At 42.3% G+C, this 24993-nt stretch overlaps 1 protein-coding gene across 4 annotated transcripts in view; it reads right to left on the bottom strand.

The window, feature by feature from the left end:
• Positions 1-24993, bottom strand: part of TBXAS1 (thromboxane A synthase 1) — a 405845-nt gene that overhangs the window by 32359 nt on the left and 348493 nt on the right. For all 4 annotated transcript variants that reach the window (XM_085652048.1, XM_085652049.1, XM_085652050.1 and 1 more), the window contains 2 exons: positions 16178-16266; positions 12447-12584 (listed from right to left, as the gene is read on the bottom strand). In XM_085652048.1, the coding sequence (XP_085508174.1) occupies positions 12447-12584; positions 16178-16266 (227 nt within the window). The remainder of the gene's footprint in view (positions 1-12446; positions 12585-16177; positions 16267-24993) is intronic.

The raw sequence follows: 24993 nt of genomic DNA, 5'->3' as shown, positions 1-24993 counted from the left end.
TACAAAATCCCCTGAACACTTATTCCAAGCCGCCGATAAACTACTCCGAGATCGAAGGGGGTACCACGTGCTTGATTCCATGGACGAACAAGAATTAGCCAGGTCAGCAGTACAATGGGCTGACAGTCCCGGCGAATACAATGATGATGTACTTGCACACACGTTTCTGAATCTAGACCCATATGAACAGCGTTTAGCTAGTATATACATGATTCAACACCTCCTTATATTATATAAAGGCCAACACTCCGATCCAGGACCCTTACCTGACATATTGACAGAACTACTCACGAATATATGGAGAGGGTCAGGTACTGATTTGATTAAGGAAATTCTAGAATCCCGAAACCAATATTTAAATTTCGTATGCCCAGAACACGTTCCAGTTCCCATTATGGGAAGAAAGATGTATCACATAGATAGACAGAATCCGTTACGCGAAGTACACCCAATCAGAGGTGCCGGTGATAATTTTACACGCGTGTTTGTATACACGCCTATAACTAAACTGGAATTATTAGAAATGAAGAAAGTAGTACCCAGCCATGACAAGGACCCAGCAGGTTTCCACCGTGAGATAAAAGACATGTTACTCATGGGAGAGTATACCTACCCCGATATTATGAAAATATTAAAGGTCCTATTACCCGCCGGTGTTTATGAGAAACTCAAAGAAAAGGAATGGGAGGTGGGAGACCAAAAGATAGATTGGACAGCATTAGAAAACGAAGAAAAGGCCCGAGCTGCATGAGCAGGGCTTGGGGAAAAGACTACAGCACTAGCAGGATTGCTAATACAGGTACTGCCACGTTTATTAACTACGAAAAAGGAAGACTGGGGTGCAATCTCAGCCTGTAAACAAAAACCAGATGAAGACACTAGTGATTTTTATTCCCGATTTGAAAAATGTTTTAGTATAAATAGTGGTATAAAAGCCAGTAGTGAGTCATATCTACATCTGTTTGTGACAAAATTAGTTGAAAATTCTCTGCTACAAGTCAAGAATAGAGTATTGAAATTCGAAAGTACCTGGCAAGGTAATACCCCATCACAGATGCTACAGATGTTACAATATCACCACAATAGAATTAGAGAAGAACAAGAACACGAACAAAGACGTATGAAAGATACGAAAATGAAAATGCTTGTTGCACAGTCAGTTCCAGCCGATAATCATCAAAAGGGTGATTCCGCAGGTCCTGCGAAAGGGACATGCAACTATTGTAAACAACCAGGTCATTATATACACGATTGTCCAGTCCTGAAACATAATATTGCCACAGGTAGAACACATGAGAGACCACGTCCACCTAGACAGGATCAGAATCAACAACTAATGCCTCAGCAGGCACAACCTAGGTTAGCTCCGCAACAACTAGCTCCGCAACAGGCAGCTCCACAACAGATCGTAGCACCACCACAAGCGCAGCCTGTCGCTGCAACACAAGCAACAACACAACAGATGTATCAGTACGCACAAACAGATTATCCCGATTATCAACGATACTCATGAGATAGCCTAGAGAGGGAAGTTGGCTTACCCCTTATAGAGGTTCCAGTAGACCAAGAGGGACCTTATGTACATAGTGAACTATTAGGGGAAGACAGAAAGTTTTTACTTGATACAGGGGCAAGCAGAACAACTATAAGACGCAGTGAAGTTCCAGGGTCACCCCTCTCAGGCTCACAAAATATTTCCCTTGGATTCTCAGGAAAACCTATAATAAATGACGTAACACAACCTCTTCCACTTACAGTCGGTCCATTAACACGTACTACAGATTTATTGCTTACTAAATCATGTCCAGAAAATTTGTTAGGTATAAAAACATTGAAAGCTCTAGGAGCCATAATATGTTGCTCTCCGGAAGGAGTACGACTATTTTTACGTGACTTTAAAGGTCACTACGTATCCAGAGACATGGATCACCGACTGCAGAATTTACCTACACATTTATGGGCACAAGGCCCCACTGATGTTGGTTGCATGAACATTACACCATATCGAGTCACACTAAAAACAGGAGTGGTACTACCACGAATGCGACAATACAAGTTACCACCAGATGCTGTAACGGCCTTACTGCAAATAATTGACGAGCTCATTGCACAAGGAGTGGTTGTCGAAACGGACTCCAATGTATGTAATTCTCCGATAATTCCGATTCTTAAAAGAACGGATCCAAAAGCTCCGCCAGTATACCGATTAGTTATTGATCTGCGCGAATTAAATAAATGCATTGTACCACAATACCCCGTGGTCCCAGACATCTCTTCATTACTCACAGCTATTGACTCAGAAGCAACGTTTTTTACTGTAATTGATCTCAAGAATGCTTTCTTTAGTGTCCCAATTGATCCAGACAGTCAATATTTATTCGGTTTTAGTTTAAATGGACGAAGTTTTAAATTCACACGCGCACCTCAAGGATTTACAGAAAGCCCCAGCATCTATAGCCAAGCACTAAAGCGAGAACTTGACAGTATCCACATGCCAGTTAACACTGCCTTGCTTCAATATGTCGATGATCTGCTGATCACCGCCCGAAGCGAACATGAATGTGAAAAAGCGTCACTGACGGTTTTAAAATTTCTGGCCGACAAGGGGCACAAGGTGTCCCCTTCCAAGCTGCAATTCTGTGTCCAGCGAGTTGTTTATCTTGGGCACTCGCTGTCCAAGGAGGGAAGGCAGCTTACACCCGATCGCATCCAGTTAATTGCTAACATGCCACCACCCAAGACACAAAAGGAGGTGCGGGCTTTTATAGGCCTCACTTCATACTGTAGGCAGTGGATCCCTCAATATGCATTTCTAGCAAAACCACTCATCCAGTTGACAACACAGGAGGCAGCCACATCGACTGTCCTCCCTTGGACTCCAGAACATACACATGCCTTTGAAAGCTTAAAGAAAGCTTTATGCCAAGCACCTGTCCTAGCAACACCATGTTACAGTAAACAGTTTACACTCTTTGTTACAGAACGCGAAGGTACTGCTTTGTCAGTACTCACTCAGGAACAAGCAGGATCACACAAACCATGTGCTTATTTCTCTAGTACATTAGATCCAGTAGCTCAGGCACTTCCAGCGTGCCTGAAATCAGTGGCAGCAACAGCTTTAGCAATCAGACAAAGCGATGCCATAGTGTTAGGACATCAATTAACAGTACAAGTACCACACGCAGTAGAGGTTCTCTTGAACCGCACACAAACACAACACTTGACTATAGCAAGACTCACCGGTTACGAATTAACATTGTTTCAGCCACACATAGAAATCAGACGTTGTAATACGTTAAATCCTGCCACACTGTTACCAGTAGGCGGAACAGATCCATTGGCACATGATTGTGTCGAAGTCATTACTATCACGACGAAACCCAGACAAGACTTGACAGATATCCCTTTGACAGATCCAGACTTGACATTATATGTAGATGGGTCATGTATGAGAATGAGTACAGGAGAGTTAGTGGCCGCTTACGCAGTCACAACAGACATTGAAGTCATTGAAACAAATTGTATTAACACTTTGTCAGCTCAAGCAGCAGAGCTCATCGCTCTGACACAAGCCTGTATTCAAGCCACAAATAAAAAAGTCAACATATACACAGATTCACGTTATGCATTCGGAGTCGTCCATGACTTCGGCGTACTGTGGCGAGAGAGAGGTTATTTAACTTCTCACGGTGCCCACATCCAACACGGACGCCTCATTCAAGCCCTATTAGACGCGATTCATCTACCTACTGCAATATCGATTATGAAATGCAAAGCCCACACAAAAGTTACCGATATCATTTCCCAGGGTAATGATCTAGCTGACAGAACAGCTAAACAGACTGCTCAGAATCAGACTCACACAACTGACATGACAAAGACAATAGTCCTGACACCAACACATTGCATGACAGTTAAGGATCCCGCCCTTGATGTAATTGACATACAGACACATGCTACACCAGAAGAAATAAAGAAATGGACTGAATTAGGAGGGATCCAAACAGATCAAGGATGGATGATGAAGGAAAAATCTATATGGTTTCTTCCCGACTCAATGGTCCAAGTCATCATTAACACTATACATAGTCCAGCGCACCTAGGAGAAAAAGCTATGCTAGACAGCATTCAACACATTTGGTTCAACAAACACTTGCGAGCCGCAGCGAAACAAAAAGTTCGTACCTGTATGATATGTTGTCAGTTTAATCCAGGTAAAAGCATCCCCGTAGAACAGGGTGGATTCCAAACTCCCGATCATGCTTTTGAAGTCCTCCAGATGGATTATATCCAGATGGAACGATGTCGAGGATTCAAATATGTTCTCGTAGTTGTCTGTGCTCTTTCCCGTTGGACAGAAGCATACCCGGTTTCAGATTACACTGCCCCGACTACTGCCAAACAGTTAGTTCGAGAATTCTTCCCACGGTACGGTTTACCACGTGTTGTCTACTCAGATAACGGCCAGCCGTTCTCATCCGAATTAATGAAACACGTTTCCCTTCTATTAGGATACCAATGGAAATTTCACTGTGTCCGACATCCCGAGGCGGCAGGTCTCGTGGAACGCCATAATCAAACCCTGAAAATTAGATTGTCCAAAATATGTAGAGAGAAAGGAGTCGATTGGATAGTAGCCTTACCAGTTGCGCTCTTTTACATGAGAATGGTAGCACATTCTCGAACAGGGCTATCCCCGTATGAGGTGATCTTCGTTAGACCACCAAATATGTGGGGGACGCCTATACCTCGTAAAATAACTGACGTTGACTGTAATATGCCGACAGATTACCTGGCTTCTTTGATGTCTGCACTACAATCTTGTCGTTCACAGGTATCCGCAGCTTTTCCCGACAATACTGAGGTGAAACCCCATGACGTGGTTCCTGGGAACTTGGTGTTGGTCAGGAATTTTGACCGGAAGACCCAACTGGATCCTAGGTGGAAGTCACCGAAGTTAGTTCTACTTACCACAAGGACAGCTGTGAAAATCGAGGGAAGAAAAGGGTGGTTGCACTCGAGTCATATCAAGAAATTTTATGGACTACCATCCAGAGTAGAGACTCAACCCTGTATTCCCTCACAAACAGACTCAAAGCTCCCTTTGGCTGAATTAACGAAACCAGAACTGTATAAACTAAAATTGAGGTCCAGTAAGTCAGACAATTTGATTGTTTAAGTCCTCTCCAAGGTGAATCGGTTGAATTTGTCTCTGACATGTATCCTCTGGACCGGAATAGAGAAAGAAATAATCAAATGCTGCTCAAGAAGCATGCGTATTGTAAATCATTTCGTAGTCATTGTACAGTAACATTATTAATTTTGTTTTTTCTAAGTCTTTTGATCATCATTGTCAGCATCCTATTGCATATGTATTACCCTATTCCTAAGTATGCTTATAATATAACAGCAGAACATTCTTTTAGTGAATTACCTCCACATGAATTGTCTTATAGATTTGCGCTGCGCAATAACACTTTCGTTAGTATGCTACATCATTCCCATCAAACCAGCAATGCCACAAATTGTTGGATATGTGGCCGACTCCCTCCCTATCAGAACTATAAGGGAGTTTTGCCCCTCTTTCCCTATCCGTTCACACACAATGGCTCCTGTGGAGCATGGTTTAGTTTGATCAATTCCCTAGATTCGAATTCCGCAGTTTATCAAGACAACTGGGTATGGGGAAACCTGAACTTAGTTTTGCTTAAAGTCTGCTACCCTAACAAGGAGGGACTTCCCAAAAGAACAGGAACTGATCTAGAAAATGAAGTATATGGATTAGGTAATTTTACACTTAACCTCATGATCCTGAACGTTGAATCTGAAGCTACACCAATCTTGCCCGCCATGTCCGTATTCCCAGTAAAAGGGGAACTATGTATAAGAAAGAATGGCTCCATACACATGGGCCATAGTAAATGCACCACTGTAATAAAATTCAGTGATCAAGGCAAGTCTACATTTAGAGCTTCTCGTCATTCCTACTTTATATGTGGCCAGACCGCATATATACGCCTACCTTTAGATTGGGATGGTACCTGTTACATAGCATTCCTCCTACCACCTGTTTTCCTAGCTCCTCCTGATTATCATAGAAATACTCATTTAGTACACAATAGACAGCAGAGAGATCTCCCAATTGTCGATTACACTGAAACAGCATGGGAAAAATACACAGATTTCAATAAAGGTTTCTTTCCTTATATAGGTACAGTCACTAATAGTAAGCTGATACGTAGACTAACCAGAACCCTTGAAGCAGTAGTGAACGAAACTATTTCCGCCTTAGGCAATTTAACAGAAGAGCAGTCTGCTATGCGGATTGTTGTGCTTCAAAATCGTCTTGTCCTTGACGTCATCCTAGCTGATAGGGGCGGAGCTTGTAGGGTCATCGGATCAAGTTGTTGCATTTTCATACCAGAAAATTCGCCGTCAGTATATAAAGCCATAACCCGCCTTCATAAGATTGTAAGCCAGATACACCAGAGTCCAGGCACCTGGACTTGGTCCGGTTGGTTCTGGGGCGTGTTGTCAGCCTGGGGATGGAGAATGCTCTCCTTCCTAGGTATTGGCTTTCTCATACTATTCAGTTGCTGCTTATGTCTACAATGTGGGCCAGCGATTTGTGGTCTGTGTCCCCTATCGTAGACCCCAACGGCTCCATGTACATGCTATACGTACATGTATGTTCCCTCCTGCTCCAGTTTTGAAGACGCAAATATATGTGCGTCCACCGTCAACATGTCCTCTTTCAGATCCACTATGAATGGGTCAGATATTCCTTTTCTAAGTATGAAAGGCCACCGACTTTATGTGGTTCACTTTCCACATTTTTACAGATTCAGGCGAGTAGGCCCGAATTCTGTCATCAAGCCTTTTCCTGTCTTCTGCCTCTGAAAGCTCCAGTCTGAGCCTGCATCTGTGACCATGAACTTTGTCTTACTCCCTGCGCGGCTAACGGTGCCTGATCCAGCCCGTAGCTTGCCAAAAAACTGTATTTCACCTTCAAGATTATCTCCTCCGCCCCTCATCCGATGCATTCCTGTCTAGCAGTTTAGGTAAACATTCCTCCAGCTACCGTGCAAAGGGGCCAGGCCTCGCTGTCCTCATGCAAGTAATTCATAACCCTGTTACCATGGAATATTCCTACCCCCTCGCATCTAGTGTAGACACTTAGACGCTTGTACACGCACTAGTCAGTATAGTCAGTATAGAATAAGATTCTATCCTAAGAGACCTCTCTTTTTGGATAACACAGTTCTTTAAACATAGGATATTAGATATGATTTGGGATTAGGTTGACATAACCCCAGACTTTTGTCTCCACATGTAGAGCTAAATGTCAAGTCCCTTTCTCCCTCTAGTTGCACGTCAATCACACGTCATGCGGCTGCGCACGCATCTCTGCCAAATATTTCTGCTGACATTGCAGGATTCTCTTATGGATCCACCCACTTATGACATCATGTATGATGACGTTGTCTAGTTACGCCTATTCTAGTTACGCATGCATAGTTTATTTTTCTTATCAGTTGATACGCCTACTGCATCTGTTTTACTGTAATGCCTTTTCTATAAAAATGATTACCTGTCAATAATATATGCCCTTCCTTCCTGAACTTTCGTGGTGATGGAATAGAACGCCAACAATTCGAATTGTGTTCCTTTGTATAGGAATAAAGCCTTTTTAAACCTCTAATTCCACGGATTCTGCCTCTCATTTTACTGAGTTATTCTTAATAGACTTTACCGCATAAAAAATAGTACCGGTAACGAAATATTTACCACAAAGGTTAAAGTCGCCTATGACTAGGAATTGATTTTGTTTTAAGCAGAGAGGAAAAAGTGGAGCAAGTAAGTTAGTACTTAATCCGGAATGGTGGCCAGTAGGGTTGTATATGACTGCTCCTCCCAGTAATATGTGGGCACCCTTCAAAACTGAGAAGGCTAAGATCTCGTGGGAGCCCACTTGGGTAATTGTGGTGGGAATGCAGGAGAGATGGTCTTTGAAAAGAATGGCTATACCACCGCCTCACTTGCCTTTCCTGTCCTGTTTTAGTATTTTATAACCAGGTGGAAGGGCAGAAACAATGTCAGGGGAATTATTGTCGTCAAGCCAGGTTTCGTTGGCGAAGGCCAGATCTGGGCGTCAGTCATTTAGTGCGTCCCAAATCTCAATGCTATGTTTAGGGAATGATCTGGTGTTGAAATAAACACATTTTAAGGCCAGGTTACTGTGGTAGTGGATTAGGTCTACCGCTATGGGTACGGTGGGGACATCTAGGCTTCCCCATTTGAAATTACTTTTACGGTAAGTTTGGCATGAGGCAAGTGTAAAATGGGTTAAAATGGTGAGTCTGTTTTTTAAAATAACTTGTATACAATTACTGTGAGCCCTTTGCCAGGCGCTCCGTTCACTGACAAACCATTTAGATGCAATGCCTAGTTAACGCTAGTGCGTCTGCTGCTTGTTGAGGCAGGCATCTGTATTTATGCAGATGAACCTCTACGTCATATATACTTGCACTCAGGTGGCATTGGTCATTAACATTGAGACATAGAGTGCAGCGTCTCCTTTCTGTGCCAGCCTTCATAGTCCCATGTGAGCATGCACACACCACTCCCTTCGGATCCCTCTATGAAAACAGAAGTTGAGTGTAGAGTCCAAGTGGGTGAATGAAAGATGGTTTTAACCAAAGATAAGCAAGCTGTGAAAAAGAAAAAAATCCCCAATGGTTTCGGCGCTGATACCTTCAACACAAGTAAATAGCAAAGAAGCCAGGTCTCTCCATTCCAGGTGGTGGACATTGATACTTTTCTAAAGGTGCTTTGTACGCTTAAGCACTGTGAACTCTGTGAGCATGTCTCGAACACAACCCTACCTGAACCTGTAAGTCACCATAAGCCCATCTCCCTCGATAACCCGCAAATACAAAAGCTAAAATGTGAGATCTAGACAGACCAGTAGTTCTGATGAGAACAATGACACACGCAGATGAATTGCACCCAAATATTACATCTTTCTCCGTCCTTTCCAAGTCTCTTTAGTATTCACTGGGACATTGTTCCTGAACCCTAATAACAAACAGATGTTGTTTTTAGGGTAATTAAAGCGTTACCTCCATGTGGAAGTTGAAATGATAATCGAAGGTCAGTATATGTTGCGGTTGCAATGTTTCAGTGACTATTATGACGACTAGAAGTAGGTTCACATAAGGTTGACCATGGCAGGTTTATGATTCCACAGCAGACTATCATTTTTGAATAGCCAAGATTTTTTCCACCTGGACACTCCCATATTTCCGCATTCAGAGAGTCTTCCACCCTCAGTCACCCACTGGGAATTCTTCAAGGATCTGGAAAGCCATTTTTAAAAGGGGCAACAAAGAGCACTTCCTAAAATTCCTTTCTTAAATCTGTACCTACCTATCATTTCCTATTGTTTCTTGTCCCCCTGAACCTGTACGACAAAGATGCTACTATCTTTCTGGACATTTAGGTTTCTTGCTCAATAACTTAGTTCCTTCTTTAGAGTTTTGTGGACGGAATACTCTGTCAGAAACGTGGTGGTTGCCCCTTCCACAGTATTACAAGTGCCAGAATGCACTTGTAATATGGGTCATGTGTCATGTCATACTTCTGATGGAGTATACTATCCGCCAGACTGTAAATAAGGGTCTTACTTCCAATCTGTGCTCAATGACTTGACATGTTAGTTGAAGAACCTACATAAATGAAATCCATTAGCAAACTACACCTCATGGTGTTTAATGTCTTAAGGCACTAGAGCACTGTAATGGGGTCATGCCAAAGAAGCATCCTGGTCAGGGATAGGTCACTGGCAGGTAGTATTCTGCAAACACTGCACAGCATGTTAAAATCAGCATAAAAATGTCATGACAGACAGATGCTCAACCATAGGATCACCCCACAGACCTAAAGGCCCTACTGCACCTTGCGTCCCAGTGGATCGACACACAGACAAAATGGCCAGCATATGACCCCCTATAGGAACAAAAACGGAGCAATTTATTGGCAATCTACACAGGCAATCAGAGTCACATGATGCGGGAAGCAATTCTGAGATTTCTTACCGCCATACACGCCATACTGCCACACCACGCACCCGACCAGTGGTGAAATGTCAACATCAGGATGTCTCCCCTGATGGAGGGACAGTCTCACTGCAGCAGTGGAGGGGCAGTAGGGTGTCTGCGGTGCCCAGTCCCGCTTTTGGTGAGAGTAACCTTCCAAAGGAAGTAAACTGGTGTTCACTTCTGTCAGTAAGACCCTCAGCGCCTACATACCCTCGCTGGTGATTAGCCGCGCTCTATCAATCCTGACTAACTGCGATGCTTGATTGAGGTGAATGATCAAACAGCGACTGGCTCTTTGCTGGGGCACAGGGGGGAAAGTCTCCAAAGCAGTGGCGGTAGTGGAAGGGAGTTTCACGGTGCCTAGAGACCTCTGGCCAGAGTCTGAAATGAAATAAACTGGTGTTCACTTCCGGGAATCTTAATCGATTGAAATAGTCGATAAAGCACCAGGCTTCCTGGCGGGAATCAGACACACAGGGGCATATTTACAAGCCCCTATCGCCACAACAACAGCACTTATAGTGACGGTGTGATGGCGAAAGGGGCCTCGCCTTATTTACAAGGCAGCATTATGCCACTTAACGTGGCTTAACGCGGCTTATCGCTGCCTTGTAAATAAGGCACCCTTTCACGTTGTATTTAGCGTGAAAGTGGAGGACAATGGGTGTTGGAGTAGGTGTTCCACCGCAACACCCATTGATTTTGACGCTGCCTCCTATTCACAAGGGCAGCGTAAATAGGAGGCAGCGCGAAAATTAAGACCAGGATAAAGCTTAACAGGCTAAATGAGGATAAATGCTTTATTTCGCCTTGTTTTTGCTGTTTCCATGTGTGCTGCCTTGTGCAGCACACATAGAAACAGCAAATTGGCTATGATTGTTTATGTGCAGGAAGGTGACCCTTCCTGCACATAAACAATCATAAAAAAAAAATGCTGTTTTGCACCTTCTAAAAGCAGCACACATAGAAGTAAGAAAAACGGCATTTAAAGATTGTTTATGTGCAGGAAGGCCTTCCTGCACATAAACAATCTTTCCCTCAACACAGGCACCCTTGCACTATGGTGCAAGGGTGCCTGCGGTGGCGCTAGGCATCTACAATTAGTGCCAGCGCAGGCGGAAACGCAGCGCTGCACCATATTCTAGTAAATATGGTGCAGCCCTGTTTTTCTAAAGTGACGAAGCATGTCGTTAGCCTTCTTGTCTTAACGACACGCTTCGCCACTTTATTGTAAATATGTCCCACAGTTCCTTCTCCTCATATAAGAAACCTTGAATGCTCGAACTGAAATCCTAATTCTGACGCAATCAGGCGTTTGCGCCTGGATTGGAATGCGCGCTCCAGTGTATGAGGGCTTTACGGATCTGTCTGCAACTTTCACCAAGCAGTGTGTGCGTGTCTCTCTGGCATTCAACCAACTCGTTGAGTCAGCTCTTTTGAGTCTGTTATTTGTCATTTGAGGTGGACACATATCCATTTTAACCAATATGCCCTGAGAATGGTCTCGCACGTCCTGCTGACATTGGCGACCGAAATGTCAACGGCGTTTCCACTTCCTTTGTATAAATCTCTGGATCCTTGTCCTCGAATCACCTGATCTACAGATTGGATTTATTCCAAAAACGAAGAGTGGCCTTAAAAGACACATTGATTTATGGTTTTGAACATCACTTTCACTCTACTTTGTATGCACATGATTAATGTATGAAGGGTATTTCTGTGATGTACCCTATGCTTTTCGTGACTTGCATTATAAAATAATACTTTTCTTCATAAAATGTATATCGCATGCGGCTGCTTTCCTTTCTGTTGTCTCTTTTTGACGATTCACATTTTGGTCTTATTACGGAGTTGTTCTAGATGCTTAACTCAGCTTGTCATCATTTTGGGACATACAATTATGTTTAATTGGATAGTAATAATTTGTGAAAAGGAGTCCCTTGTTGGCCACTTACTTTTGCTCTAATTGATACCCAGGCTGGCAAGGGTTTATCAGGTTGCCCTTTTAGTAATAATCCACATTTGTAAAGCGCGAACAATCACCCGTAAGGGTCTCTAGGCGCTGGGGGCCGTCGGGAAGATTAAGCAAGCTATTGCCCAGAGTCACATGGTGCTGGGTTAATCTGCCGCCGGGGATCGAACCGTGATCCCCAGATTCCGGAGTCAGTCACCCTGGCCGCGGCGCCACACCTCTTCCTTAGTCAGTATACTGTATTTAATGGCCTGCCACTGAACAATCAAGGCAGGCAGATTCCCGTCCAACGACCTAATTGATGCTGAAAAAATGTAAATAAAATGTTTGCCTATTTAACATTAGCTAGATATATTATAAAAACCGCAATGTACCGCTCAGGGTTAAATCTCTCTGGTTCCGGCCAGTACTCTGGGTTGTGGTGGATATATCCTACAGGTATCTCTACTACGGTCCCAGCTGGGATACGCTGCCCCGCCACCGTGCAGTCTTTGGCCGCCTCCCGGGCAAACCTGGAAAAAAGAGAATAATACACATTGGTCAACAGAAATGATTGGTCAACAAAGTTGAATTTGCCAACAAACAAAATAGTAGTTTGTACCTTATGGTAGTTGCACAAAAGAAACAAAATGTAAAATCCACAGGCATTGGTGGAAATGCAGACTTACCACATTCACAAATTTGTTTTGCGGGTAAGCTTGTGGCATTCCAGTTGGAGTGGCTCTCAAAATAAAGTAACACTCACAAACTCAAAGGTTGCTAAATTCATGACCATGTTGGCTTTCCACCCTGGAAATGCATGCACATTTGTTTCTGTCAAATGTAGCAGTAGGTACTTTAATAAAGTGTTAGAGGTAGAGACAACATCCTGGATGCAATGGGCGTGTAGAGGAGAGGGCTTACCACAGGGAAAGCTAATTTCCTCATGGAGGAACAAAATGTTACTTGCGCAAATCTTCATTGGAACTTCATGTAAACATACAGAATTGTCCAGCTGTAAGAAATTCTGCATGGATAAAATGTGAAATTTGAGTTCTCTTGAAATCTGTGATTGTTGCAGATTTCTCAAAGTAACCAACACTTCATGCTTCATGAAATAATGCCTGTTAAATTCCTATTTCACTGTAGCACTGTACATCCAATTGTGTTTCATTATGACTTCACATTTCACTGAGTGATTACTACATTGCAACTCAAGAGAGACCTAGTTTGGCATATTCTTCCAGGCTGAAGAATCTAACAAGGAAAAACAGCTGCAGAAAAGGGGCTAAAATCTGGGGCAAAATTTATATAAGGTGGGCGATGAACATGACAAAAAACAGGCATACAGAATTTATGCAATACCTCTTTCTCAGATTCAAGAAACATGGCTTAACAATCTGAGACAGGGAAGCTCTGCTGCACAAGCTGTGAAGACAACCATCTTGTTTAGGAATGAATATAGCCCTAACAATACCCATTTGAACAGGATAACAGTGTTTTCCTAGTATGGTAGGCACAAGTAAGAAGATCCAATGCCCAACCTATCGCCTTTGATGGAACTGGCACTGCCAACCCTCAATACCATCATCCTTCCTACGAACTCATTTGGACATCATGTACCATGCACAGAGCAGCCCTCCACCAGCTGAACCCTTTCAGGGCTTCTGTGTCTGCGAGCATGCCTATACCGGCCCTTGTTCCTGAGCGAAGCAGACAGGGAATCCTTCCTGCCTGTCAAATCTGCTGCCTCCCCTGTCTTCTGGGGCTGAACCATATGACCACACCGCTGCCTCTATGGAATCAGATCCCACACTCCATTGAGTTCTGTCTGGGGATAAGGCAGTATCTCGTTTTAGGTGATACGCAAAGAGCTAGCTTATCTTTAAATGTGTTGTGTCATCCCAAAGAAAAGCACTGTCCCAATTTGCAGATCAATAAATGGTATTGCTTTTCTTCCTAGTGCAAATATGGGGGTTTAACTATACTTGAAAACTGGATGATTTGTGTCTAAGAATGCTGAAATAGACCCTGGTATCTGGTCAATGGACCTAATCACCCTCTTATCTTTAGCAACCGCCTCGGAATATCAGAACGATGCAGCTTCACTCTTATGTTCTACCTGATTGTACTCCTTAGGTGCATCAAAATAGGCTTCACCATGCCCAGCACATCACAACAATAGTTGCAAATAAAATAACTTCAAGCCCTATCTGAAGCCCAACCAGGCATCCCTGCTGTGTCGATCATGCCCTTGGGCCCTCATCATTTCATTTTCAGACTAATGGAGGTAGGACGGAAGACAGCTCATGGTCACACTTTCACCTAGGGAGCTCTTTCCCAATCAGATTGGAAAAAAGGCCGTCCCTCACCCGTCATTCAATTGAACCTCAACCTTGTTCTCCAAGAAGGACCTGTATTCATGTATCTTCTTGGTTTCAGGCAGCACTAACAGTCACTAACCAAACCAGGTCCCATGCCACCAGATGTATGCATAAACCACTGCAGTTTAATTGCGACTGACATTTCTGCTGCAATTTTACATATTCTCCTGGAAATCTACTACTGGTTCACGGTTTAATTATTGGTAAAGTGCAGAGGCCATATTTCAAAAGGGGACAAGCAGAGCCAATTGGTACCTTTAAGCCCAAACTGGTTTTGTAAATGGTCTTTAGCCATGCTGCTCTGCAGCATGGATACATAAGAAAACAAAAGGGTATGATGTGGCTGGCTGACTTAATTTGCTGGGCCCCATGGGAGGGGCAAACAGAAAATTGACAAGCTGGGACACAAATACGAAGCAGGTACATGAATGATTGGAAATCCAATCAATAGTAAGCAATGGGTGGGCTCCATGCCCCTGTATGTTCTTGGTAAGCCTACAATATGTCTTGCAACAGACAATGTACGCACTGTCTAGTAGGTCTGAACTAAAAATGATATGGTGTATACTCTCTTAATTTTGTTGTCTGAATTTCAGTATATTTCAAATTTGTTGGTAATAGCACAGTCTTGTGAACATTTCGTTGTTATTGAATTACATTTTTTAAAGTTCTAAATACTTGCATAGGGCTAAAGAACTAATGCACCTTTTAGAATTCAGAGAATACGAGTTTCAATCATATTAGTGCTTTTTCAAGGCATGATACAATAATGAAGAGCTTATGAAAACTGTTCTGCTGGATCTTTACATACAAATAATGAGTTGATCTGATATACATTATGCGGTTCTTTCTTTCTTTTGGCACTCACATTGTCTATTTTCCTAGTTTGCGTTATGCACAATGGTTTATTATAGATTATAGCCCTCAATTGTATTGGTGTGTAGAGATTGCAGGAGATACCTGTGTTCACATAGTCAGTACTGTGGTGGTGGTGGCAGGCTTAAGAAATGGGAGAGCAAGTACAGAAACAGCAAAATGGGATCTTTTGGACTCAAATCTGAAATCAGATGGTCACACTCTGATTGTCGACCAATGCATAAAACGACCATTAAGTTTGTAATGTGTGGTTATTACATTTGGTGGCTTGGTCTTTGAGCTCACCTAAGAAACATGCACAGGTAACCTTTGAAACAATTATGGAGGAAAATTGTTATTTGAAACTTTCGAACAAATCAGAATACAGAATCTTGGGAATACACTTTTTAAGTACCAAAAAAGTTTAGTTCAAGCAAAAGAAATGTTGACTACATTTATTCATTAACTCTATACAAAGATTTTTAAAATACAGAATAAAAATAGAACTCCTATACTAAAGTCTTACTGACGAGACAATTGAATTCCACGGTAGTGCGACCAAAAGTATAGAATATTTTCTTCATTGCTTTTAATAAAGACCAGAGTGGGTTTAAATACACCCAAAAATACAACAGCAAAAAAATACCAACAACTACAAATGGCGAGCATGAATAGTCAGCTTGGCCATTCCTAGTAGAGAAATAGCAAGCTTCTGCAGAGCTGGATTTTAGAGATGTTTCTCTTGTTTGCCATCACTCAGGTATAATACAGTGCTTGGCAGCAGTGTTACTGGTGACAGTTCCTACAAAGGGTTGCCCTTTTTCCATTTTATTATACCAGTTGCCCACCGTCTTACACCCTACAAACTACTGAGAAACAGAGAATACCTGAATGCAGGTGGGTACATGCGCAGGGACTCTGAGAGAACCATGTCCAGGTAAGGCAGCCTTTGCACCGTTGTGTAGTCTGGTAGACTCTGTAATTGCAAGAGAGATATTTACCATTCAGCAATGAGCAGCCCAAGGATAAAAATAAAAAACAGTTGTGGGCAGTCTACACCCGTTGATGCAATAAACCTTCCTGACAGAATAGGTGTTCTTTCGTGAATCACAAACTGCACTGTGATGGCTTATTTCATATGGTCTGTAATAATTCTCATTTATGACGGAATCGCAGACATGAAAATGTCTCTTGGTGTGGCGAAAAACATGAATATTGCCGGGAAAAGCCCCCCACTTTTAGCTTCAACCCCTTACTGATTCTAACGAGATTGCTCTACGAAAGGCTTCACCCTCGGGTTCTGGTTAAATTCTAATCAGGCAGCCTTGGTTTTGATGCTGTCAATCTCGCTTGAGTACCTTGGATGGACGCGCAAACTCTATCCTGACTAAGCATTAAGGAGCAATGATTCTCAGCCTGTACCTCTAGAACTCCTTAACACCTTATCGAGGCTTGGCTCAGAGCCTGCCTCCAGTATCCCCAGAGCACTTGGCTTACACGGGCTGTGACAATGGTCCTCTTCCTAGTAGTCTGTCTCCAGTATTCAGTGAACTCAATGTTATTCTATCCAATTCCTTATCTGTATCCAGTGTCTCCATGGACAACAAGTACTCTAGCTAGGCTGTGCATAATGGTACAAGCATTATAGTATGCATTTAATGCCTTCACCTACCCAAAACACTGTATCAAGGCAGTCCACAGCCTATCAGCGTGCCCCCGGCATCTATACTTGACTCTACTTACGCTATCCAAGCTACTTATCATTACCCTGATGCTGACAACCTCCATCTAGTGCCTAAGAAAAGCTTGCATGCTCAGTCCAGGATACACTATGGACCTACCGTTATTACCCCCAGTAACACATCCTATACTTCTAAGTCTTGTAGCCTGCTTTCAGTCTCCTCATTGCTTTTCAAACTGGGGGAATCTATGTCACTACCTCTACTTCTATTACCTTATTTACCACTGGGTTATAATTATTAACTTGCGTATCATAACCTTAATATTATATGTTTAACATAAACATTATTTGTTTGTGTTTTTATGGATTTGGATGTTTTAAACGAAATAATTGAATTCATGATTGATTAGAATGATGTTTGAAAACTCCTTCACCTAATCACATTGTTAACGTATTACTCCAGCACTTAACCGAATCATTACGATTACTCTTTCCCTAACCTACATCTATTCCTTATCCTGACTATTAACCTATACTCTACCCAACACATCAGACTGATAGAGAAAACACACTCTTTTTGCCAACCATGATCTCCATACAAATTAGACATGTTATTTGTCCCATTCATTTGCACTGCCTCACACTATATGCTGAACATTTAGCGAAGACAAATTTTGCCCTAAATTCACTATTACTATTTTTTCACTGGAGAAAACCATAAACGTGCATGCCCAATTGGTGGTTACAACCTGAATTTTGTACAAATGCAGCAATTTGGGTCACAAAACAAAATGCCATACATCATTATATTCAGGCTAACAAAGGCTCTGTTGGAGACACACTCACTGAGTGGGAGGCCTTCAAGGTTTACATAAGAGGGTTCTGTATTACAAAGACATTTGGGATTTGCAATATGCTTCAAGGCATATGGAAAAACCTAAGAGAGAGAGTTGACATTAAGAGGTTGGTGGGTAATTATGATACTGTTACTGATACGATGGAAACTGTAACATTACTAGATAGACTGCACTCACTTAATTACAGCGCTATTGCAGCTGTTATTATAGGGCGCGATGACAGCCAGAAGGCGATAGAGCAGGCCAACTGCAGGCTAGACTTGATCCCTCTGGCACACCCCATGCCACAATAATGGTGTTACAGAGAGCGGACAATCTGCCCAAATAGACATTCATAAATGAATAGGGTCCCTGCTAAAGATTAGTCTTGGTTACACTCTGTTCCCATATGGACAAACATACCATCACTTAGCAGTTATGTAGGAAGAGCTCATTTGTCAAGTCTTATCCATGACCAGCAAGAAACTCTGGATTCCTCCCTCACAACAGATGAAATAAGAGATGCAATAAAATATCTGGCGTCCAGGGAAGAGTTGGCTTACGGGTGAAAATACTACATTCCACGATCTGCTGATACACCGTTTTCATGCTAAGTATGAGATAGTCAGGGAAAATGGTATTTATGGCCAGCTACACAAGAGGCCTTCATTGTTTTGCCCAAACCCTGTTGTGAGTCATTCATCAGTTCATCCCATCGCCCTTTGTTACTGCTGAATTAGAATTCAAGAGGTTTAGGAAGGTTTTGGCACCGAGGCTGTTGCGAGTCCTGCCTGAAATGGCCCACCAGCACAAGTAGGATCGTTCTGGGTTGGAGCATGTCTCTCTGCATGTGAAAACTGTTTTCCCTTCACAAGGGGGATGTCAGAAACTGATCAGAGCTCAGTGGGGTTGTCGATTTATATGGAGAAGGCTTTTGATATGCTTACTTTTGAGGAGTTCTTCTTGTGGGTCAAGCTATTGTATTCAGAACCCACAGCTTGTGTTACGACATGTGGGGTTGTATCTGGTTTGCACGGCTGAGATTAGCACGCAGGGTCTGATCCATACTATTTCTCTATATGAGGATAATTTCTGCTTTAGATCCATGATATTGAGAAATGCCTAAGGCTGATTATTTAAATAACTCTGTACTTTTGTAGATCTGGTCTCTTGGTAAATATGAGTAAGTCCTGCGTATTCTGACTCCTAGGGTTGGTACATTTGAAAATGCATTTTACCAGTGGGCCATTTACAACTGGTAACATGTGTCGTACATCTGGCACTAAACGTTTTGAGGAGCGCAAGGTTCAAGATCCCACAGTGTACTTACAAGCACCAGACGTATTTGATGTCACACGTACATAAAAGGTGCTCAGGGGTTACTCAGACCTGCTCTTGATTCCCAGTTATTACAGATCATTTTTCCCTACAGTTTGGCTTGCTCCAGACTGCACACATTTGGGCAGATGATCTAATTAATAAGCTTTCAGTTAGAAGGAATTCATGCACTCCTGGGATATACCTCTCAGGATTAATGGAGGTTTATTGTAATGACATGGTGTGCACTATATCTTCCAGGGCTGGCAGTTGGAGAGTGGAGTTAACAAAATGGGCAATGGCAGAGAATGATTCACATTATTCATTACAAATTAGGCCTGGGACGGAGCGATTTGTAAAAAAATGTAATACACTGAACTAGGACTAAAGTCTGATGACAGACCTATGTGAATGAATTATTATGCTTGATAATTACCAACGTAATGTACATTTATCCCTGTAAATTTACTCAGTTATAGTAGATCGTGATTGGTGAAAGACACAAGTATTTATCATTCTGCCATCTTTTATGACACTATACGTAATAAGCAATTGTGTTAGCCCAACTATTCATGTGAATACTATAGTGGACAGAATGTTCCCCGCGAGGTATACAGTTTCGGCCCCTGCCATGCGCGCCCAGTTGCATAACCTGGATTTTAAATTGTTGGCCCCCGCCTCATACTAGTGTGTGCGTGAAGGCTTAGGCCTGCCCTTTACTTACGACTAGTCATCAACCTAGAGGAATGCACCTAGCAGGCTATCTGCAAGGACAAGAGGACACTGGCCCGGTCATTGGTTCACGCATGTAGTGCGGTGGTGGCAGCAGTTTTGTAGTGATTATTGTATGAGACAAGGTTTTACCTTTGTCATGAGAATGTGAGCCTACTGGGCATTCACCGAAAGTTCCACTGCTGGCACTAAACCTGGGATCCTAGTGCCGAGATCTTGTGCACCTGGATGTGTGCATGTATACTAGTGGCGTTTGATTTGCATTGCTTGAGTGCCTGAGTGTGTCACAGGCCCGTGAGATCCATTTAGACAGCCCTTGGCATTTGCATCTGTATGAGATGGAGGTCAGGTATATTGCAGACATTCCTTGTCTGATTGGTGGAAGGGAAACCAAACAATAAGGTGGGGAAAAGGAGACCTACTTCCCCGTAGAAATTCAATTAGGTCCTCTTTGATACACAGGGCTGCTGAGTAGTCTTCCTGAGACTGCCATTTGGTGAATGGCAGAGGTAAGGGGTGAGACTGCAGTTCCTGTTGTCAGGGTGTGACGGATTCTTTAGAAGAAGAACAGACCTTTGCTTCTCTTCCTGATCACTATAAAATGTGGCTGTTGATTCTCAGGTGCCTCTGTGTGGATGTTCCCACCTGGAGACGGCCCAGCTGTGAAAGGCATCACTCGAGACAAAGGCCGAGACTGGAGTACAGCCTGTTAAAGACCATGAAAAGGTAACTTAAGAAATTGGATTATTATTTGGGTTAGGTGACTACTCACCTCAAGGAATAATCACAAACCTTGCGAGGGTGAACCCTCATTGTCAGAAAATGAACCTGAGCTCAGACCCCTGGTAGCTGTGGCACAGAGCAGCCAGGCTTAGAGTATAAATAGCATAAAACTGAATCAACAAAATGACACCAAAAATGGCAAAAATCCAATAAAGTGAACCAGACAAGCCTGCCTGAGAAGCTGGGAGCTGCTTAAACACACGTGTTGGTAAAGTTCTCTCTGACCAAGGAAGAGGGGCTCCATAAAGTACCCATAGGACTACTGCGCAACTAAGGCTGGTGTCTGCCTAACCGCCAGGTGATGGGACATCTTTTTGAATTACCATTACCGATATCCATAACATTCGTACTATCCTAAACCAATTTATCTTAATTCAATTCAGTGGAAGAAGTTAGGTCCGGTCAAATCTTTAGTACAGAAACAGGAGATGCAGGTCCTGCCGGTTCACAGCAAAAAGAGCACTAAACCCCAGGACCAACCTCTACTTAAGCCTGCATGTGCAGCTCCCATCTGGAGATGAACTTTTGCATGGGCCAATGGAGCACTTGATTTCATTTGCAACATGGCTCCAAATCCTTCTGACCACGGATACACATGTGGTCTTGTTTCAATTCCACAGATGTCCTACTAAGGAAGTGCCTCACTAATGCCTGTCGGGTTGTGCCCAATAGGAATGTTCTTTCTTGAAACACCCGATGGTACCCAACTTTTAGATCATCCCTTCATCACTTAATGAGTGTAAAGTTATCACTTTATTCCTAATGGCAGCAGACAAGTCAATTACAGCAAGTTTTGAATTTCAGTTAATCGGAAATTGAGATTATGAGATCATGGTAATGGGACTCCCCAAACTTCTTGGCCTACAAAAACTGGACCTTATCAGCCAAGTAGTTCTCATAGTCAGGTTGCAACTGGTAGAAATCTGGTAGTTAATATGGACATCCATCTTTCAATGTCTCTGCAGACAATAAAAGTTATTCAAACAGGCTTTTTCCACATTTTAAATGTAACTAAATACACTGCATAGAGGATATTCCATCAAAAAAATGCCTGCATTATTACAAGTGTCAGAGACTATGATGTACTAGTCATATGGTGGATGGGATATCCACCACGTTTGTGTTGGAGTATCCTGTCCAATAAACTCTAAATAATGCCCCATTCTTTTTAACTACAAATGATCTTAAATGTGGGTTAGATATACCATACCCTGAATAATCAGATCTATCTTTCAGTTCCAAGAAGCATTAAGAAAGGCGAAGGATAGTGGCATAAAATTAACTACGACTTGTTAAGGAAATTATTGAGCCAATTATTTTCAGAATAAGCATCGCTTGTAGCTTTTCTGTAGTTTATGAAATTAGTCAACCATATGAAATGCAAAGCTTTAGAGACAGGTAGAAAAACCAGGACCTGCACAGTTAACTATAGAGGAATCTCTGCATGCTGTTAAGGAGGATGAGCATTTGGTGTGAAAGTTAACAAGCAGCTTCATTTAATCAACAGTAAAGGGTTACACAGGCCGACAATGAAGCAAAACCCTCATCGCTCGAATCAACGCTCTTAAGAACACGTCTATGATAGCACCCTATGTGTTTTGAATGATCTGGAATATTCAAATGAAGATATATAATAGCACTTGTAAAGCACACATATAGCTGAGAAGAAACTGAGCGCTGTACAAAGGATGGAGGCCAACAAATATGATTCAGATCTAGCAAACAACGTGTTTACATTTGATTCATTGTCTTTCAAATATCACCTGCTGAGACGTTGTTTGTTACAACATCACCCGGGTGTCAACTGGGTTAACGGAATTCTGCCTGTTGTATTTTCCTGCCTCAGATCATGTAAAGGCACAGGTATCTTTTAGGCATTACTGTGTGGACGGGTAGTGTTCTTTTTAGATATGCGTCTTCAGTTTTTTCTAATTTGCTGGAAGGTTGAAGCATTTATGATGTTGGTGGGGATGCTGTTTTACATCATGTGTGTGTAGAATGAGAGACTGTTTTCTAGTCTTTTTCTTCAGTATTGCAATAGCCTTGCTCTTGCATTGTCCATCTTGGGTGTTAAGGTTTTTTAGGTTCTTGGCAAAGTATACTGGGTGTTTTTGAGGGCCTTGTTGACCCTCTGAAATGAGCAGCTGGTCTTGAGAAACAACTGGGACTGGAAGTGAAGCCTGTGTAGTTCCTTGAGTGTAGAAATGATGTGGTTGAACAACTTTGTGCTGTAGTGTGATTCTAAGCCTGATTGTTAGTCCAGTACAAGGTTGTTTCTGCCGATTTAGTCATGTAGCTGGGTCAAGACAGAATTTTCAATTATTAGGTGGGGATAGATCAAAAGTTGATGAGGTCAAGGTTGTGCAGGCTTGGCTTCTTCAGTAGAGGAAGGCTCGAGCTAGTCTTGAAGGTGCCTGGAAAGGGTCCTTGGGTAAGGGAGATATTGATGATGTCAAGAAGGGTTGGAAGGGCATCTCATTGAAAACATTTAATGATGCAAGAAGGTAGAAAGTTCTCTTGAGAGGAGATGGTCTTGAGTGAGATAGAATGTTGACAAGTTCCCAATAGAGCAGTGGGGCATGGGAGATGGAGCGGATGTCTGGTTCATGTAGAAATAATGGAATCTGATTCAAAAATAAGTGTCTGTGCTAGCTAAGTGTGTGGGTGTGTTAAAAATAAAATACAACACTTTGGGAAGCCTAAAGTCTAACAAGCATTTAATGTAAAATAGCATTTGGCAAAGCAAAAGATCAAAATACAATTTTCATTTCAACCGACCAGGGCTCTCGTTAGGAAATGGTCAGTTGGAGCTAAGAGGTGAAAAAACATGTTAAATCGACATTGTATATACACAGTGTTTCTCAATGCAAGTCAATTTAACATGACCATGTGACAGAAACTTGTTATTCTCAGCAAAAACGTATCTAATGTGCAAAGGTCAGGATCTCGCCCTCAAGGAAATGTAGGATGTCCTTGAAGGAGAGATATTCATAAAGACAATTATTCTCATAAAATCTAATTTCTCCTGCCAGATATAAAAACGTGAGACGCGACCCAAAAGCCACTGGGCCTGGGTAGATAGTGGCACAATAAGACTGTCCTTTTCCACAATCCTTCCCTTACACCCATCACCCAACTCCTCTGTGCACCTGTTCCTTAAAGTATATATCCATTGAGGATTTGTTTTGTACTTTATTAATGGATGAATTCAGATATTATGATGCAATTAAAGCATATCCATTGTATGGAAAGAATATATGGTGGTGTCTGACTTTGAGTGGATACTATTGGCAAATGCGTTCTATTGATTTATCTGTTTCATTTGATCTCCACTGGGACATAATCTTATTGTACCAGACATGAAAACGTGGGTTTGCTACTGGAAAATGTGTAGTGTGCAACATGGAGCATTATGGCTTCTGGACTGCTCCCTCCATTAAATGTTCGTTATTAACAAAGTGTCTTGGGAAACTTCAAGCAAATAGAAGACAACATTCATATTGATTAATACTAACTATATTTGTGATTACATGTATGATTGTTAGCATTTCTCTTCCTAGGTATACTTGAACATAATACAAACAGATTTAAAGAATGTTTTCACAGGATATTTAACAGTTAAATACAAAAGATTCCTGAAATAGATTTAAAACATCAAGCAGCAGAACAGGGTCCTCTAAATACTGAAGAAAAAAGGTAACCAAATTTCATGTAGCGGTTTGTCCTCCGACAGTCGTGACTGTAATTTGGGTGGTAAAGAGTGTCTAAGGGAGGATATCCAGTGCACATGGGCCAGAAATGGAGGATAATTACTCAATATATGATCCACTTTGATTCAGACCAGTGAGGGGCCCATTACATGAGGGTCGGTAAATGTCCTGGTATCCCCCTTCCTACAAAAGCATAAGTTACTAGAAAAGGACATTTGTGAATACCGAAAGCTAGTAAACCTACTCCAACTTGTAAGTTACCTTTGTGAATCAGGCCTGCAGTGTTCCAAAGGATCTGTTCTACAGCATGTGCCAATGTCTCTAGAAACACTTCTCAAGAGACCTGCTTCAAAAGATGAAAGCTAATTTCTAAACCCAAGACGTTTAATTGGCCATAAGAATTTTCACACTTTTAATTCAGGAGGATATCTGGATTCTCAGCAGCCAGGCACTCTAGGGCTGAAAAGCGTTCTTGTTTAGTTAGTTGACTGTATCAAGTCGCTAGGAGCTATGGGAGCACTGGCAGGGTTTACTTTTATTCTGTTCCGCTGTTGACCGCCGGCTGCACCGTATTAATGGGTCAATTGGTCTCAGTTAAGTAGACTCTGAATGAAGCTTAATTTGGAAGTGATATCTAGGACAAC

The sequence above is a fragment of the Triturus cristatus genome, chromosome 4_1 (genome assembly GCF_964204655.1).
Source record: "Triturus cristatus chromosome 4_1, aTriCri1.1, whole genome shotgun sequence".
NCBI lineage: Eukaryota > Metazoa > Chordata > Amphibia > Caudata > Salamandridae > Triturus > Triturus cristatus.
This window is presented reverse-complemented; position numbering and strand designations above follow the sequence as displayed.